The sequence below is a fragment of the Plutella xylostella genome, chromosome 31, assembly GCF_932276165.1.
Source record: "Plutella xylostella chromosome 31, ilPluXylo3.1, whole genome shotgun sequence".
NCBI lineage: Eukaryota > Metazoa > Arthropoda > Insecta > Lepidoptera > Plutellidae > Plutella > Plutella xylostella.
The window spans coordinates 1,834,871-1,849,435 of NC_064011.1; the positions used below are offsets into that span (position 1 = coordinate 1,834,871).

A 14,565-nucleotide genomic window follows, 5' to 3' on the forward strand; every position below is an offset into this window, starting at 1 on the left:
CCCGCGTGAGAGATAATAGAGAATATACATTCTGTGTAAAAAGTATCGGGATTATATCCATAACACAAAAAAAATGTTTGTTATTCATCCAAATTTGGATTTTATTTTATCACCTTCAAAGTTTGCTCCTTCAGAAACGATACACATTCGCCAACGAATTATCCAATCATCTCAACATTATTTTAAACGCTGTTTTCAGAGTTTTTGTCTTCTATCGATTGAAAACAGTGCCTCGAAGTGGTAATTTGAGTTTAGAAAAAAAAGAAGCTAGAGCCGTGAGCTGCAGCCATATATCTGATTTAATATGGTGGGATGGTATTTGTTGAATGTTTGCTCAAAAATTCATTCACAATGATGATTCTTGTGCGAAAGGTGGGATATCGTGGTGCAAAATCTTTTCACGAATTTTTTTCTACAAATCTGGCCTTCTTCGTCAAATTTGCTGTATTTAATTCTACATAACCCGCAAATAATAACACCTCGATAGTTAGTCAAAGAAAACAGTTAACTAACCATCGATAGAAGACAAAAAGGAAAATTTGCCGCATATACTAAACAGAAACACAACTCTGGAAATAGCGTTTAAAAAAATGTTGTGATGATTGGATAATTCGTTGGCGTATGTGTACCGTTTCTGAAGGAGTATACTTTGAAAAGGATAAAATAAATTTGGATGAATAACAATAAGTATTTTTTTGTTTTATTGATCTTATCCCGGTACTTTTTACACAGAGTAGTATATGCATGTGTTTTTTATTATTCGATAGTTTACATTGCTTAATAATAGTAAAAAAAAATTGCTTGCGGCCCGCGACACCATGACTTAAACGTGTTTGTGGCCCTTATATAAAAAAGGTTGAGTACCAATGGTCTAGTAGTTAATGACTCTGACTGCTATGCCGAAGATCTTGGATTCGATCCCGGCCGGGGCAGACAACTATTTGTTCTTGGGTCTTACTTAGATGTTCAATGTGTGTGTTGTTTGTGTCGTGTGATGTGACTAAGAAAAAGTGTTATTGACCGTCCCTGCTTTCTTGTCTTGTCTATCGCAGCTGTGCTCCGAAACTTACTTTTCCATTAGGTAGAGTCCCCTCAGTGTTGCAAGACAGACAATCGGACGGACATAATTTGGTATGCAACCGCGCGCGCATCCGACTGTGGGTGCAGTTGGAAAGGCATGGTATTGACAACTTTTGAGCCAAGGCCGAGATGAGGGGTGTCATAAGTTTGAATTAATGTAAATTGTCGACCAATATAGGCTTACTAAGTAGGTACTTAGGTATACGATTTTTGCATCACCTGTAGCTTTCTGTGCAATACCGGCTGTCTTTTGACTGTTTTATTTTTATTTCCTGTGCTTGTTTTATCTTTTTTTTTTGTGCATAAAATTTAACTTAAAAAATCCGATACTATCTTTATATATCGAATAATAGTGACTCTCTTTCGGATGTAATGTATGTCTGTGAGTAGCAACGTAAACGTATACCGAAAATTGGTGAATTAATTTTATTAGTAGTGTGCCTATTTGAATTTTTCACACATTCATATTGTACCTCGTCTAATAAAAAATTTGCCGCACTTACCACTAGTTAATTAGCAATTACTTATTCAGTTAAATAGGCCGATTACGTATTAACCGTTACGTTAAATTCAAATTCCGCTTAGACCGTAAAATCTGTGTTTAAAACGCATTTAATTGCGAAAACAAAAGTACTCATTCAATAATACTTGAGTAAAACACAGTGTGAGGGGCAGCGGGCCATGGAAAATAACGCACAGACTACAGACAGGCCAATTTAAACGGTTAGAAAGTATATTTTTACAGTTCCTTTCGTATGTTCCTTAGGTCTTTGTAGTGCATGAGGTTATGGTTTTAAAATATTTTAAATTAAACAGGCTGAGATAAAGACTTTATTGCAAACACTCACACCTTGTACTAATGTACTCCCTTGCGGGGTAAGCAGAGGCAGAGGTGCATTGCTGCACCCACTTTTCGCCAGTGTTATATTAGTCCCAATGTAATAGGAGGCGGGCCTATTGCCATTTTACGGGCACATCCAAGACCCGAGAACAAATATCTGTGTTTAAACAAATATCTGCCCCAGCCGGGAATCAAACCCGGGACCTTCGGTTCAGTAGTCAGGGTCACTACGCCATTCGGTAACTTTATTGAACATTATATTTATGAATCATGAAACTTAATTAATGCCTCATTAGTATAAAGAATAGCAAAAATATTACGATTCTATTTACGACAAAGTTTCAACAGGTTTAACGGGTGTCTGACACGATATAATTATGACAGGTGCATACGCTATTTGATTTTACAGTGCTTAACATGTCTATAGCTTTTTCGGTAAGACCGTATAGATATGTTTTGTTTACCGAAGATTAATTTACAAATTTCTTGAGACAAGTTGTTTAGAATGACGAGTTTTATGACCCTTTTCAGTTTATTTGCTGATTCCTTAAAGCCATCTCTACCAGACATTATTCGGATGGAAGAAACACAATACATCCATGTAGGTATATATTAACGCAAACTGCGTTATCGCATGCAAATACCTTGTTAACGGGCTGGGCGCGCCGCACTAAACGTTAAAAGGTTCACGTTAATTTCCACAAAACTAAGCTTTCAGTTAATGATAACTGTTGCTGTCATGAAATTTTCAGTTATAATGATGTACTTACCTTACATAGTATTTTGAACTTAGTTTACTGTTGTTTTTCCATACCATTCATGAATCAGAATGATAACTTTGATACTTGATTGATAAGCTAAGAAATAAGTAAGGTTTATGACTTTACGAGTACAGTAATAATGTTGCTCTACATAGTGCTTAATAAAATAATTGTTTACTTATATGTAGGTATTATAACATAAGAAACCAGTCAATCACCCCTGCCATAATACCTAAATAATACATAATAATATTTTAAGCATGTCAACAACCGTTTAGAATTAAGAGATGATTTTTTTTCCTTTTGTACACTTATTTTAGTGTAACATGTATTCAATAAATAAAATCATTTATCAGCCAACGTGCATATGCCACTTGCAGGAAACTATGCGATTCAACCAATGTGCAAAAAACCGTATTACATATCGTCGGTTAAATTAAGTTACACTATTTAATTCTTTAAATAAACCAAAATGTAATCTTGTTTGTTACAGGACCTTATCCCTGCCACGCAAGACACCGAATCGTATCTCCAAAAGACGCAAAACGCCATCACGAACCTACAAGCGAAACTGCACACGTCCAGAAACACTCCAAACCCATTCAATATGGCGGCTTCACTCACCTCCAGTCTGCACACGGATAAGACTGTCATATCCCGCCTCCCTGTATCCCAGTTGAGCAGGTCCAACTCCTTAAACTACCGTCTTAAGAGGAAAACTGCAGAACCGGGCAGTCCTTTGAGAAATCCCGGCAATTACGTCATCACCGGTTCAGGGAAAGTTCCAGAAAGCACGAGACTGCTTCTGAACAGCGCGTCAAGGTCTCTAGATACGGATCAGAAGAACGATGCTAGTCTGTACAGTCCGTCGTCAGATAGGCCTGTGGCACTGAGTAATTTGAACGTAAAACAACACACACGGCACAAATCCTTTGATAGTAAAGAGGGTAATGTCTGTAGTGATTTAAGGAACTCGTATTCGATGCAAGGGCTTAAAACTGTGAATAATAATGAAAAGATTGATCAATCCCGTAACCTAGGCGATAAGAAAGCGGGCCATCAAAGGGTGTATAGCGACGGCATAGACAAGCCATTGAAGATCTTATACACTCCGTGTAACGTCGCTTTTGGGTCGGCCATGCGACGATCCAGCTCTTTTAATACTGTCAGACAAAATAATAATTACATTGATTCTGGAAGGATTATGAATCCGGAAAACTCACCCGATCTAAGATACAAAAGACCGTTAGTGCGAGATTTGAAATCTGTAGCGCCAAGCAATTCGCCAAGATGTCCGAATACGCCGGAAATGCAAAGGAAATTCGGGCCGGGATTGGTCAGGAACTCCTGCCGCTTGACCAATGAGAAGCGGCCGTTGAACTCGCGGATGTCTGAACCGCCAATCAGCAGAGAGGAGCGGTCGAAGCCAACCAATCACCACAGCCGGCGGGTGTCGGAGCCGAGGCAAGTGGCAACGAATAGGCTGACCAAGTCCAGGTCTTCTACAAGGGAGTTTCAACCTAAAGGACAGGACAAAGGTAAGGCTTTTCTTTTATGTTCATCTTATTCAGAATTTTCTCCGGCCCATTGGACCAGCGACCTTAGTCGGGTATTCGGTAGTGGATGGGTGAAGAAGACGCTCCTTGGGAGAGGCCTATGTCCAGCAGTGGTCGATTAATGGCTGATGATACTCGTAAATCCGAATCATGAAAATACCCTTTTTACGGCTACTTATCTAAGACCGTCGTCAGAGTACCGAAGGTCGTCCCACGCTAAGCTTACTATTTACTTGATTCTCTTGCAATTTTATAAGAAACATTAACACAGACACCACTCGTGTTAAAAGCCCATTATGGCGAAAATAAAGAAATACTTGTAAGATTGGTTCCGTCTCGTAATGGCCGTATATTTTTGGCATCATGTCGATAAATGTTACATATTGGCGTTAACCTTCAGACTGTGCATTCTTTACTTGTTAAGGAGAAGTGCTTTTCACGTTAAATAACTTACAAATTTAAAATTTAATGTTTAAAATGCTTTCTATTTTATTTTCAGTAGCTATTCTAAAACTTTATAAGTCGTCTATTACATTCACGAGCAATGAAAAAACCCACAAAATGCCAACACCAAATATCTCAAATTTCTTCAAACATTTTATTTGAAATAGCTGTTCCCGCGAGCTTCGCTTCGCCCTAAAAAGTTTTTCCGTGAGAATTCCGAGATAAAAAGTAGCCTATGTTCTTTCTCAGGGTCTAGACCATATGTATACCAAATTTCATTCAAATCCGTTCAGTAGTTATGGCGTGAAAGAGTAACAGACAGACAGACAGACACAGTTACTTTCGCATTCAATATTAGTTAGGATTTGAACATTTATGTTTTTAGTTGGTTATATTCTGATGCGCTGTTAAAGGAACGAACGTCTATACGGCAGACGGCGGCGTCATTAAGCTTTCTTTCCTTTTAGGAGTGATTTGGTGCTATGCTATGTCACTGGAAGTTTTTCATTGATAGTGAGTTTCTTTAGTTCCTGTTACTATAAAACGAACTTCCCCTTAACCTCAAAACCGATTCGTTGCACCAACAAACCTTACACGCTGTTAACAATTGTTACTCGAGTAATTGTTATGCCACATGTGTTTACTTACCGTCGGCCAGACGTCTGAATGTTGCCGTATCATGGAAACCATATGTCGAAAGTTATTTAGCGATCGATTTTCAAAGAGAACTTGTGTTATGAATTTTATGATATTCGCTTCCGTTGTTAGAGTCTGTAGTGGTATGTTTTGAAATAGATTTGTAAGGAGTATTGGCATTTGGGATGAAACGAAACGATAGGCTTGTAGAGCTATAAACTATAATTTATTTGTCAAATAATCGAATAATCTAACCTACGCTAAAAACTCCCGACATTCAACACTAAAAGTCGCATAAATTAAAGAACAGCTAAGCCGATTTTGATAAAGTATGGCTAAGAACACTCGCGGTAACATTACCTATGACCCAAAAAATTAAAACAAATCGAAAATCGGTTAAGTTTTTTGGGAGCTAAGCTACCACAGACAGATACACAGACACGTTAAAACTATAACACCCCTCTTTTTCGCCTAAGGTTACAAAAAATACAGCTCATAACTTGTTATCTCTTTTGTACCTACCAATCTTTTTAATCTCCAACCTCTTTGCTATCAAGACCTCCCTTGTCCACCAACTTTCTTCTTTCAAACCTCTTTTTCTACCAACCTTTTTATTCTTCTTTTTCTACCCCCAGGCCACAAACCCAGCCAGCACCGTTCCTCCTCAGCCCTGGCCACCAAGGAGGTTGAGTTCACCAACTGGAAGCGACGAGCGACATATGACCCCATGCGAGCCGCGCAGGAGGGAAAGAGAAAGGAGAAGGCGAAGAGAAACGGGTGCAGTAAGGATGACTTGAGCAGTCCTAGGTGGGTTTTGTATTTTTAGACTGCCTATAAAGAACCCCCGAATTCATAGAGCTCTTTGACAGTATATTAAGTAGGTTTAAAATTTACGTTGTGGAATTAAGCTCCCGGCACACTTAGGTACGTGTCGTGTCGTGTCGTGACGCTCAGATTCATACATTTCGCATAACATGTCGCGAAACGACATGCAAATATGTCCCTCACCATATTAAATGTATGAAACCGATATGCTTTTGGTGCGTCACGGCACGACACGACACGTAAGTACGTTTCCACCTTCAGCTTTACTGGTCAGATTATGCTTATGCCCCCAGCGCATAAATGCTAAATGCCCATAAAAAAATAATTAAAAATTAATTACATTACTACGATTTATTTGGTTACTAATGTTTTTTTTCCTCCTATTTTCCTTCCAGCCACTCCTCTCCAGTGCACTACCCCAACTACAGTTCCGACCTCGACGACGACGCGACGATGAGCTCCGACCACTCGCCGCCACCGGCACGGCAGACTAGGGACACGGTGAGGAGAGAGTTCATCCAAATTGGTTCAGTCGGTTCGGAATTTAGGCCAGAGGATGGTGGAAAAGTAGTACTCGTAATTTAGGGGTCCAGAGGTCCTTACGGATAATTTGGGATATATGTATAATCTTTTGGCGTAACTTTTTAGTTGCATGGGCAGTATATTTTAAGACCTAGACATCCAGAATCTAGATGTGGGGGTTTCTTCACGATGTTTTCCATCACCATCAAGGATCTAGCTACTATAAAAAGTAAAAATAAACCTAAATTATTCAAAGTCATACATAGAACTAAAATCAGGATGTTTAGGTTTCCTCACGATGTTTTCCATCACCATTGCCATGATATGAAAACTCGGTCTCTTGAATGAGGGGTTGAGGCGTTTTAGCCACCACACGTCCTGTGTGCATCAATGGTTTCATCCCAATTCATTCTTTTATTTCTCCTCCACAGCAAAACCACTCAACAGACACGCTAAAACGCCAAGCGGACGCGGACAAACGAAAAACATTCATCCTCGATGACGTCACACCCACCAGAGACAATGTAGAGCTGTTCAAAGACACCATAGAGAAACGGAAGACGTTTATACTGGACAGTGATACGAATTCTACTACTAATGGTAGCAGCCCGAGGTTAGTTTATTAGACATAAGTGTATTTTTTATAACGCACTTGAATAAAGAAACAGTATGAAAATGGCGGAGAGAATAATGCTATCTCGCTTTAATCGTAGGTCTTTCAATAGCTTTTCCTGCTCAGACTTATGTAACAGACGTGATTGTCATCGTGTTTCTTTATGTACGGTAGTTATACCACCAATATACTTGTCCTTTTTCAAAACAATATTATTACGTAATTCGACTCTGTAGCGATTTATCCACAGTCGATTGACACATGAACTGTTAGTCCGTAGAATATGTTTCGCCCAACGAACGTTCGTCCTCAAACTACGTACGTACATATTTTGTGGTCGATACGTTCGTTGGACGAAAAGATCTGTGGGCTAAAAATTTATTGGGTAATCGAATGTTGATGTATTACCATTACACAGTCTGTGTGTTGTATGTCCTGCTAGCCTAGCAGTGAGCGCGACGTAAAACTTTTGTCACGTCTTGCGCCCCATGCTAGGTCTTCTGAGGGCCTCGAGGATTTTTTTCCGGTTAACGTTGACAAACTGAATAGCTAGAGTAGCTAGACCATCAATCCCCTAACACACATAATTTACTCTAACCACCATTTCTCTCCAACAGAAACTCATCAATATTCAGCCACGAGAAGACATCTCTAACCCACGCGAGTGACACCGACAACGAGAGCGGGACGGAGAGTGCTGAGGTAGTCAGACGACACCCTAGTGCGAGCGGGACGGCTAATGTTAACAGGTATCTACTATCTATACAATAGAGCGAGACAGATACAGGTAATAAGAGTGGGACAGAGAGTGCTGAGGTAGTCAGACGACACCCGGGAGGGAGCGGGACGGCTAATGTTAACAGGTGTGTGTGTACAGACTGCAAAAGATATACAGGGTATTCCAAAAGTGGTAAACTAAGCCGAAACTTTGTGACTCAGGGGCTCAATCTGCACCACTTTTGCTCAGTTTTGGAAAATCTCAAAAAATTATTGCTTCTCCATTGTAATAAGTCAGGTGACGTGACAGAGTTTCTATGAGGCAGCAAAATTTTTGTTCATAATAATCCATGAGTCTTCTTTCGGCTTAACCCATTTTCATATGGATGATTGATGAATTGAATCCATAATCTAATCTTAACAAGATTTTCGACCTGAAATTATTGGGTTTTAAATAAATATATTTACTGAAAATCTCACCATTACTCCTCCAAAAATCCACCCCAAACCCCCACTCAAAAACCACCCGCAACCCCACAGATACAGCGGCGACTACTCAATGTCATCATCCACCACATCAATAACCCAAGGCAAGAAGAACATCCAGCCGAGATACCTGGATATATCCAAGTACAAGAACGAGAGCAGTCCCAAGAACTTTCTGCGAAGGGACCCGAGCAAGACGTATGTGAATGTGCTGCCCAATCATGAGGGGAAGGTTAATAAGGGCAGTGCACAGCAGTATGAATTAGGTGAGGTTTTAATTGTATTTTTAAACCCTTAATAGGGCATGACTAGTAGAATATATTTTTTAGGTTTTTTAATCTTAACTCAATGGTATAAATCCATAAGCATGTTGCCCAATCAAGGTTCAATGTTTTTGTTTAAAATGAAACCTTTGTTTTAACCATTTAACTGGTAGAAAAGTTTAAATACAATGAAATATTTCGGTTTTGGATCTTAAGTTAACAGCATATAATGTAGTTCAAAATTTCGACTTCTGCTGGTAAAAGAGTTTAGGTGTTTTCCATGGGATTTCAGGAATTAAAATATTAAATTGACTCATTCTAAGTTTGCCAATTCGTGGTCTCCATTCGAGAACTATTTTTTGGCATACTTTTATACCTCTATGTGGTCGATCCACTGCCATTTCTACTTGCAGATTTTAAACGCTTATAATAGCTCGTTTCACACAAGAATTCCCCTAACTACGTTTCAAATCCTCAATCGCATGTCATATGAGTCTTGATAAACTTAAAAACTTTCAATTTATACAATACAATATAACTTTATTGAACAAAACACAAAACATACATTAAATAACAAAAGGAGTAAGTACAATAGGCGGCCTTATGGCTAAAAGCTATCTCTTCCAGGCAACCTTTGGGTGAATGAGAGACTTATTGAGTAAAAGAGGAAGGTGTACACATATTGCATTTAAATACTAGAGATATTATTTTATGTTTTAATAATAAGTACTTATGTATTTAAAATGGCGTCACTACAATCCCCAGAACAAAAGAAGCAGGAGCTGGAGAAGTGGAAGCGGCGCGCGTCCTACGACCCGCGCAAGGCCGCCGCCGCCGCCAAGAAGCAACCCGCCAGCACGTCCAGGTAATACCAACAGCTGGATACGAGCCTTCTCAAGTGACGTATAATCTGCACTTAGGTCGGTCGGGTAAGCGTCCGCTTCTCACGCTAGAGATGCGGGTTCGAATCCCGGCGCTGACATGCCAATGAGTTCTTTGAATTTAAGTACAATGTATACCGTCGCTCTTACGGTGAAGGAAAATATCGTGAGGAAACCTGCATATCTACATCTAGATATGTGAACCCACCAACCCGCAGTGGACCAGCGTGGTGGGGAAATGATCCAAGCTTAGGAAGGCAGTTTAGACCTAGGGGATATGCACAACGGTTCCATTCGAGAGAGCCAGGTGCAGGTTCTTACACTCCACAGAGTCCACCATCCATATTTATAGATTGTATGTATATTTTGGTAAATAACATAAAAACAAGACAATAACACACACAGGTAACACCTTTTCATAACATAATTTTTAACTCACAATATTATTTTCTTTACAGAAATGACTGACCTCTTCCACTAAATTTTATTTCGATATTGTTGAAATCGACCTCCATACTAAATCAGTAAAACTCTGGTTTAAGGTATGATTATAATATGATGATTATGTTTAATGCTTTCGCTTACCTATGGGAATCACTATCTTTACACAGGGTGTCGTAAAAAACTGGTGTATGCAACAAAACAATCCACTGAGCTTTTTTTTTAACAAAAAATATTATTTGAAATCTTTTTACACCAGTTTTTTATTTAAATATAAGTAAGGTATAAATATCAAATATGCCCAATGCTTAATCCTAACCCAAATTACTTACCTACTTTATTATGGCAGTTATAATAAGCACTAACTTTTTCGGGTATTCGCTTATGTAACGCCTATTCTGCTTGACTAACTTAAATTTTAATACCTAATAACCGTTTTTTTAATATAAAGTGGTAATTTACATATTTTTTACTATTTCAAATTACAACTTTCATCCTGAAAAATTTTGTATTTTCGTAAACAAGTAAGGGTTTTTTTTAAAACTTTGGATCGGTTCTTTATACGCACTAATTCTGTCTTTCACTGTGTAAAATGAGTATGTCTCTTTTAATGCGATATAACATGATGTCAGAAAGCTTTTCTACTGTGTGTTTCATTGTCTGGTTTTCTTTAAATTTCCCTGAATTTTACATTTAACTAAATTTTTATTCGACTGCATTTTTCAGTATTCTTAATTTTACTTAGAAGAAATTTTGCACTCAGTTTTAAAATTTTATTGAACGTTAACTGTTTATTACAATTTACTTACCCTCTCCCTTAGTACAACAGAAAATAAAATAAACAGGATGTTGCAAAAAGTCTTACTAATCCGAGACCTACGTGTTAAGCATGTTATATCTAAGACCGGAAATTCATGCCAAAACTCGCAATTTCGCGAATTTTTACATTCTCATTTATTTTTTTGCAACAGTCTGTAGATTTTGTACCTTAAATCCACGGCACAAAGTCCAAAACTCTATATTGGGCATATTTGGTCTACATTTTTATAATAACTTCTTGAATCTTCTTACAGCAGTGTCCTCCGCTCACAATCGTTCCACGGCCCGGTCTTAGCGTCAGCCACCCTGCGCTACCAGCCGCCGTCGACGCAAATTGTTGAATCCTACGACGTGTCCAGCGATAACGACTTCTAAACACAACGGGTTGAGGTACAAAACTCCATGGCAAAGTTTGGGTTGAATCGAGAAGTGTCGAGCGACAATGGCTTCTAAACACATAACGGGTTAAGGTACAAAACTCCTTGGCAAAGTTTGAATCGAGAAGTAATTAAATGACTATTGTAATGGCAATATTGAAAGTGTCTTATTAAGACGTTACGATCGAAAACGACTGAAAAACAAACGGCGAATTTGTATTGAAGTTAAATTATTACTTTCAGACCATCAGAGTAGATCAAACATTTGTTTTATAAAAAGGTAGACACACTTTTGTAGCTTTCTGAATCGGCTGAAAGCTAATTGGAGATGGCGCCACTGAAGCTCTCTTGTGATTGGTTGGACGAGCAGCCATTTTGATAAATGGCAAAATGGCATTCTCTGATTGGCCAGGCTATCGTTCGTAGTGCTTTTGGTAGCCATGTTTTGTCCTTATTGCTGCAGCTTAAAGAGAAGTGTCAAAAACGTAGCGTTTTGTTACCAGAATGGTAGATATTGTTAGAATGACAGTCGGTTTCTTAAGTTAGTATAATTTTCACAATGTTGGCGAAATGCATTTGTAAACATTTAATTAATAATTGCTATGATCTTAGCTTGTTAATTAAAGTAAGCAATTTGAAACGAACTAAACTTAAAATAAACTTTGCTTTATCTTTTTCAACACGTGGCTTTAGCACACGAAGAAAAAAATAATTCAGGTTACAAAAGTTATGGTTTGGAGAATATTAGAATGACTTTTGAAGCTGACTACTGAGTAAAGTTGTTTGTGTTTAGCTGTAGCCAACCATTTAACGAATTAAACTACGCTTATAATGATGTAAAGGAAATGTATAGAATTGGGTGTAGATTTAGGCAGAACTGTCTTAAAATATCGGAGCTTATTGGTCCCACTTCATACATTAAAATATAACACCAGTTAAAAGTGTTGTGTGTCGCAAGATCTTGAGATGTAAAAGCACCCACTCTTAATAATTGTTCGTCATCATTAGAGAAGCTCAATTCTATCCAATATAACCACTGCCATTTTAGGAATTTTCACATTAAATTTAAAGTCTACTTGAATGGAAATCAAGCATACGGGATGCCTATGGTTAATTTATAATATTTATTTCAGATTATTTATTCGCTTATAGTTATTTTTATACATTGAGTGATAAAATAATCAATAATTTCAGGATTTTTATAATACGTCGGTATTGCCGTGACCAGCGTATTTTAGGACAGTTTTGCCTAGGGATTGTGCAAACATGGGAATGGCTCAAATGTTTGAGACACTTGTTATTTTATACTATGTACGAAGATTCTGTCAAAATTAAGATGCGTCTATTTGATTTTAGGACTGTGATTATAATTTATAGTAACTATTTATCATATAAATTCATTTCTATTAACTGTTTTATAGGCAATAATGAATTTAATAGCCAACATTTATATTATATCTAATGATTTTTAATAGTTACAGGTTACAGCTATAAAACACATTGATTAAAATATTATTTAAAAATAATTTTACAGTCACAGTCCTACGATTAAAGTTAGTCTGAAAACGATGTGATATGTGTATGTAATAGGATTTATATAGGGTTTGTACGTTATTAAAAATTATACCTTAATAACTGTTGTCGGAATGTTCAATTGTTCTAATTAACTGAGATTTCGTAATACATTAATCGGATTTGATACAAAAAGACTAAACTTTCAGTCATTTTGTAAAAAAAACGAAAGTGATGAGATTTTTCGGGATTAACTTTGGGTTTAGCAATTCCATAGGTATATTTATAAAATGGATTGTTTTTGTGCAAATATCAATAAGAAATCGTATTTGTTAGTTGCTGATAGAATTTTTAGTGAAATTATTAAATTTTAGATGTTGTATGTAAGGTAGTTGATGTCTATTTTTATTTCTTTGTACAGTCAAGACCAAAAAGACTTAAGTATAATATTATGTTTAATGAATCGGTATTCTTAGTTTTCATATTATTCGTTTATTTTTAATGTTTTGTATTACTTATCTTTATCTTGTTCTCATACTTATGGGTTTCCAGTTTTGGCCATGACTGTATCTCTCTAATAAACTTTTTATGAAATAACTAAATTAATGTTGTTAGCTCAAATACAATGCGATTTGTTTATACATACTTTATGTTTTCGCCTAGAATCCGTCCGATCATCAAAATATTTATGAAATTGTATTCTAACAGTGAAATAGGAGAGAAAAATCTACGCAAATGCTTCAATGCTTATTTCTCTAAAATATCTGTAATAAGTATGTTAGAAAAAACGGAATTATATAAAATTGTTGCTATTTTTAAATATCAGTTTATAACTGCTTTCGAAACAAAATGTTTGCTATCTAAAGATAACGTTTAAAGTGGGAGAGTTTTACTTTTACTATAAGTAAATTTAATGGGCATAATATTATATACTTACTGTGCAATAGTATATTATGTAGAAAGGCGTGAAATGTATCAAGTCTTTATATTGCTGTATAGTAGAAACTTGATATTAAAATATAATTGGCATAATACGGTGATGCGAAGCTTAGATAAAAAGTAGAATCTTGAAATAAAACTGTGAAAATTCTATTATGTAACTCTTAACCATTTTTGCGAAAGTGCGATGAAAACAATAATTTTGTTATTATCTATGAATTTCTTAATAATATGAAATTGGTAGTTTTGCTTGTTTTGGCCTACCATGATATATCCTTTCTATGATCAATATTAAACTTTCTGCAAATGTTTAAACTACTGGCATTGAAGAACAAAAAACAATAATTTTTTATGTTCTTGAATTTTTTTATTTTTGGACTTTATAAAATGATTTCTTTGGTTAAATTATTTAGTAGTTTTGAATATTCCTTAATTTGTGATGACGACTACGTCGGAATTATACATCGATTCTCATATAAAATATATTTACCTAATTATTTACTTCTTGTCTTTAACTTTATTTACGCAGTCATGTTTGTAATTTTTCGTTATATTAATAATGCGTTTAGTTCGTGCTATGTTGTACATATTAATACTATGATAAATAAAAAAGTCATAAGAAAATACCATCTATCTTTGTTCTTATCCTCCCAGTTTCAGAAATGAACTTTATGAATGAAGACCATTTTGAATATATTGCTGTCATCCTTTTACAGATAAGACATAAAGTTATAATAGGTTTATTAATTTATAATATCAACATTATTTTAAAGTTTGTTTCTATAACATTTATACTTCTACTGATCTATTTAATGTTTAATGGTAAGGCAAGGAAAAATAAATTACTTTAAA

The 14,565-nt window shown here is 36.4% G+C and overlaps 1 protein-coding gene across 3 annotated transcripts in view; it reads left to right on the forward strand.

Moving 5' to 3' along the window:
• The window catches only part of LOC105398144, a 30,851-nt gene extending 16,511 nt beyond the window's left edge, over positions 1 to 14,340 (forward strand). The window contains exons 3-11 of one of the 3 annotated variants that reach the window (XR_007268120.1): positions 3,176 to 4,220; positions 5,954 to 6,125; positions 6,539 to 6,644; positions 7,097 to 7,278; positions 7,896 to 8,027; positions 8,536 to 8,747; positions 9,510 to 9,609; positions 10,084 to 10,167; positions 11,140 to 11,271. Coding sequence is in view for 1 of the 3 variants with exons in the window: in XM_048632268.1 (XP_048488225.1) it covers positions 3,176 to 4,220; positions 5,954 to 6,125; positions 6,539 to 6,644; positions 7,097 to 7,278; positions 7,896 to 8,027; positions 8,536 to 8,747; positions 9,510 to 9,609; positions 11,140 to 11,260 (2,070 nt within the window). In the remaining 2 variants the exon portion in view is untranslated. Of the gene's footprint in view, positions 1 to 3,175; positions 4,221 to 5,953; positions 6,126 to 6,538; positions 6,645 to 7,096; positions 7,279 to 7,895; positions 8,028 to 8,535; positions 8,748 to 9,509; positions 9,610 to 10,083; positions 10,168 to 11,139 lie in introns of all 3 variants that reach the window. The other 2 variants (XR_007268121.1, XM_048632268.1) reach the window with 2 other exon arrangements.
• Positions 14,341 to 14,565: the final 225 nt, after the last annotated feature.